Genomic DNA, 5,206 nt, shown 5'->3' with positions numbered 1-5,206 from the left:
GCGCCACCCCGCCAAATACCAATTCATCCCCAATTTTCAACTCCCCAAATAATTAAATACCTACCTTAATTGCCATTTTACTAGAGTTATAGAAAATTAAAATTAACATAAATAAATAAAATATTGCAAAAAACTCTCCCGTTTTGCATAGTTAGAGTTCCCGGAACTTCCCGCCAGCAATCCCCCAGAAATGGTTAATGACTATAATGACACTACCATTACCAATTACCAAACGTCACATTGGACAGCACCAACAGGCAAAGCCCATTAACGTTAAATAGCCCAAAGTATCATGTCAAATCTCAAATCTCACAGCACATTATGAAATTGAGTACACAATCATAAGCTATAAATTCTTAAATAAAATTTAAATTTTTAATTGGTCGGATTAAAAGATATCACAAGAAATTTAAAAAGACAAAAAAAAAAAAAAACTGAATTTCTGATTACTAAAAAGAATAAAAAATAGATTTGATTCAAAATTAAACTCTCCAGCTCCCTTATTTAATTTTCTTTTTCCCCACTGGAAGTGAAGCGGAAGGAGAATTTAAAATAGTTGGGTGAGGGTGAGAATATTATTTGGTTCCTTGGCCTATTTGAGTAGAAACTAGTAAACTAGTATTTTCTTTCTCCCCCATTGTTGTACTGTACTTGAAAAAATTGCATTGAATGGCAATCCCCTGAAATTCGGCCAGATCTGAGATCTCACTCTTTCTCTCTTATACGCTACCACCCCTCTTCACTCTTCAAAAACCCCCCAAATCTCAGGGTTAGGGTTACGAAGCCAATTACAACCACAGATCCATCGATCAATCCATCAACAATGGCGGTCTCGGACGGCGTCGTGAAGAAGATCATCCTATCATACACCTACGTCGCGATATGGATCTTCCTGAGCTTCACGGTCATCGTGTACAACAAGTACATCTTAGATCGCAAGATGTACAACTGGCCCTACCCGATATCACTCACCATGATCCACATGGCCTTCTGTTCTTCCCTCGCTTACATCCTCGTTCGCGTTCTCAAGCTCGTTGAGCCTGTTTCAATGTCCCGCGATCTCTACCTCCGCTCCGTCGTCCCCATCGGCGCCCTCTACTCTCTTTCTCTTTGGTTCTCCAACTCCGCCTACATCTATCTCTCCGTCTCCTTCATCCAGATGTTGAAGGCTCTCATGCCCGTCGCCGTCTACTCCATCGGTGTTCTCTTCAAGAAGGAGGGTTTCAAGAACGAGACCATGGCCAACATGCTCTCCATTTCATTCGGTGTCGCCATCGCCGCTTACGGCGAGGCCAAATTCGACACCTGGGGGGTTTCCCTCCAGCTAATGGCCGTTGCGTTTGAGGCCACGCGCCTTGTTCTCATCCAGATTCTGCTCAATTCAAAGGGGATCTCGCTTAACCCTATCACCTCGCTCTACTACATTGCGCCCTGCTGCCTCGTGTTCTTGTCGGTCCCGTGGTTGATCATGGAGTACCCTTCTCTCAGGGATAACTCCAGTTTCCATCTGGATTTCGTCATCTTTGGTACTAACTCCTTCTGCGCTTTTGCTTTGAACCTCGCCGTGTTCTTGCTCGTTGGAAAGACTTCGGCTTTGACCATGAACGTTGCTGGAGTGGTGAAGGACTGGCTCCTGATTGCGTTTTCGTGGTCGGTGATTAAGGATACCGTCACGCCGGTGAATCTGATTGGCTATGGGTTGGCGTTCTTGGGGGTTGCCTACTATAACCACTCTAAGTTGCAGGCTTTGAAGGCTTCCGAGGCTCAGAAGAAGGCACAGCAAGCTGATGAGGAGGCTGGGAGATTGCTGGAAGAGAGAGAAGGGGAAAGTGGCAATGGAAGGAAGAGCGACAACCAGAGTTGATTCCATTCGATTCGGTTTCAGATCGGTGGATGGATCTTCATTTTTGGGTGAGATTTGTTGGATTCAGCGTCGGTTGAGGCAGGTTTTTTCTTTTTTAATCGTTTCTGGGTATGTGGTGTATTTTACCGTTGTTAGGTAATTATCATTATTATTATTGTTATTACTGTGATGAATATGTTACTGCTTGATACCTTAATCGTTGTTACCCTTTTTTTTTATATTTATTATTAGATAATGTGTATTGGGGGACTGAGATCGACATTTGCATGTCCCTCCTCATATTGCTGATTCAGTGTTTATGACTAGAGAATGAATTAAGCGATGCGGATGTTCCCCCAAGCTCAATATTGATTAGCATAAGTTAATGATTGTTATCATGTTTGAAGTCATTCAATTTAGATCATGTTTGGAACGGAAGAAAATAAGTTAAGTTTCTGCTTTTACTGCATTTGGATTGGATTCTCTGTTTGGAGTTTGAGACTGCTGGCAATCATTCAGATAGAAAGCGTTTTGAATTTGATATGATATTGTTTGTCGTTGTTGTTTGTTTTTTCTGAGATATAGGATAGGAAAGACATATCTATCTTTATGTTCCCGTTAGTATTGTGATAAGAATGAAATTTACAAGACCTCGGTTTTAACTTTCTAATCTTATATCCTGAAATGCACTGATAGTGAATAAATTTTACTGTAATGCTTTGAGTACTTCGTCTTCTAATCTTCTCTAGATTTAGGCCCCTTTCTCCGCATGTTCAACGCTCAATTATTTTAGAATCACTGTGTATGTTGGTTTTCCTGTCAAATCACTAGCTTTCAAGTTTGGTGGAACCTGCCCCCCCCAACCCCAACAACCACAATTATAGAGAATGACATGATTTTTTGGTGGTAGTTTCTCTTTCCTTTTCAAACCAAACCTTCGTTTTTTACACGAACAAGAATAATAATGGTTTGCTTGTTTCACTCTCTACTTGAGCTTCCTGTTCTCTCTATTCTGTTGGATTTGTATAGCTCATTCGAATTTATTGAACTTTGGCCATATTGTTTTTTTCTGTGATTCCTTTGATAATTTGTATCAATCAGTGCTGTGATTAGTAAGTGGTAACCTTAATTTTACTCTAGCCTTCCTGGTAACTACTTTTGGTCGGTCAAGGTTGCTTCGATTTCTTGCATGGATGTGCTAATCTTGATATGAAGCTAGCTTATGGAGACCGGAGACGGAGAGTATGTGCTAATCACGTTTTCTCTCTCTCTCTCTCTCTCTCTCTCTCTCTCTCTCTCTCTCTCTCTCACGTGTCCCTTCCTACTCCCTAGCTTGAGTGGTGGTGATGGCTCTATATCGTTGTGTTGTTTGATACGATATTGTTTCTTCCCTTGTGAGATTATTTTGTCTGTTGTCTCCCCCCATGAGGAAAGAGGCACCATGTGCTGTAATCTTCTATTTACTCCTACTGGGTTAATCTATGGGCGTTGCTATAAGTTGTCTTAAAAAGAAGATATACAACACTTTTCATGTGAATTATCAATTATCAGTTGTTCTTTAACAGAAGTAAGGTTGCATTCTTGCGAGATCCTTGATCTAGAGCTGAGTCACTTTCCGGAGATATTAACAGTTTGTTAACTCAAACCATACAAGTACAGTTGATCATAATGCGAACCGTACAATAACAGTTACTTGCGAATGTCGGTTACGTATTTAGCAACAATTATTTTTGACGTGACATATTTAGCAAACAAGCATAGCAAAAACACTATCTGACAGCCCGGATAGGTAATTCAACAATAATTTAGGCTTACTTTAAGTTTAATCTAGTATCTACGATGAATGTAAAATGCTAATTAAATGTAGCGACGAATATATATTGACTTTCATTTAAAAAAAAAAAACGAAAGTAAATAAAATAATAGAAGATTTACCTACTACTAACCCTTTTTTCCTCTCATTTTTGTTCCTGTGTTAACTTTACATGAAGTAGCGGAATATGTTGCCAATCATTCTATAGGTGGACTATAGAGGCCGTATTGTATGTATTTTTAGCTAGGTCCTACCGACAACATCTCAAACAGTAATAGAGGGAATAAAGAAATAGCCCAAATTAATTATTTTCTCCATTTTTATACGTTTGTGCTATCACTAAATATGCTAATTGATTAGTTATTGAGGCCCAATGAAAAAACGAAACAGATTGTATGACATAGAGGAAGAAAAATTGAAAATTTTCTTCTGCATGTACTATGTACATCCTTTTTAATTTAACGCGACATTTTACATTGAAATTGTTGCTCAAAGGAACAAAAAATTATATATACACATAACAATTTTAATAAGAAAATATGTAAGAATTACAAGAGAAAAATAAACATTAACACATACACATTGGCACGTTGCAGAGAGCAATATATGTAAGCTTATAAGTCTAACATAACAGGTCATAGTCGTCACCAACACCCGCGCGTGCTAGCGAAGGATAATCGTCACTATTCACTGGGATCATTATCTTACACCATCTTCACCACATTGCAAGAGCGACAGAGACGTTAGATTTATAAATTGCCACCCATTCTTCTTTTATTATTGAGTCTTCTATATATATTTGCCACACTTTCTTTTATTGTCTTATTCCATGTTAATATCATACAAAAGAAGAATAGATCAATTTAGCGAGCTACAAACAAATTCTGGAAAGATAAGCAAGCACTTTATGTTATTGGATGTCAAATATCTTACCTACCGCAAGATATATGATTGATACAATATATGGATTTATTTAATTTAGGCTTTGCCTTAATTACCTTAATCCCTTACAGCATTTTATTTATTTGTTTCCTGAGTCCTGAATATAAATTGGTTCTTAATAATTAATATTGAATAGTAAATAGTATATACTAACAACGCGAATTTCATGTCCTAGCTCGCTTGCATATATATCATCACACTACACTACACTACTACTACCTCCAAGTTGGGTGCATGACGATATTATTAAGGCAAACTCGTAATCTGTTATTGCCTTCGAAGAATCACACACTAGCAACTAGGTTTACAGTTCATTTAAAAGATGGGCAATTCTACAGTGCCTCTGAGTTTTTGCTTAAACTTTGTCTGATTTATTTTTTTGTAGTAAATTTTGATTTTTTAAAAATTATTTATTCTTATATCTTTTAAATTAAATAATAATTTTTAATCCTTTTTAGTAAATAGGCACCACTTTTTAGGTACCATATCATTCACCTTAAAAGATTTGCACCAATCTCTTTTTCCTGCCATGTATCACACCAACCCCTTGCCAACATATTATATATTAAAAACTTTTATATATATAAATTTGGTTGCTGTCTAATTAA

At 37.6% G+C, this 5,206-nt stretch overlaps 1 protein-coding gene across 1 annotated transcript; it reads left to right on the top strand.

Moving 5' to 3' along the window:
• Positions 1–233: 233 nt before the first annotated feature.
• On the top strand, positions 234–2,312 carry LOC112785157 (probable sugar phosphate/phosphate translocator At5g25400). The gene has a single exon (XM_025828601.3). The coding sequence runs from the start codon at positions 824–826 to the stop codon at positions 1,862–1,864; it is 1,041 nt and encodes a 346-aa protein (XP_025684386.1). The 5' UTR covers positions 234–823; the 3' UTR covers positions 1,865–2,312.
• Positions 2,313–5,206: the final 2,894 nt, after the last annotated feature.

Source organism: Arachis hypogaea, chromosome 20 (genome assembly GCF_003086295.3).
Source record: "Arachis hypogaea cultivar Tifrunner chromosome 20, arahy.Tifrunner.gnm2.J5K5, whole genome shotgun sequence".
Classification (NCBI taxonomy): domain Eukaryota; kingdom Viridiplantae; phylum Streptophyta; class Magnoliopsida; order Fabales; family Fabaceae; genus Arachis; species Arachis hypogaea.
Note: the sequence above shows the minus strand (reverse complement) of the source record. Positions and strands in the feature narration are given on the sequence as shown.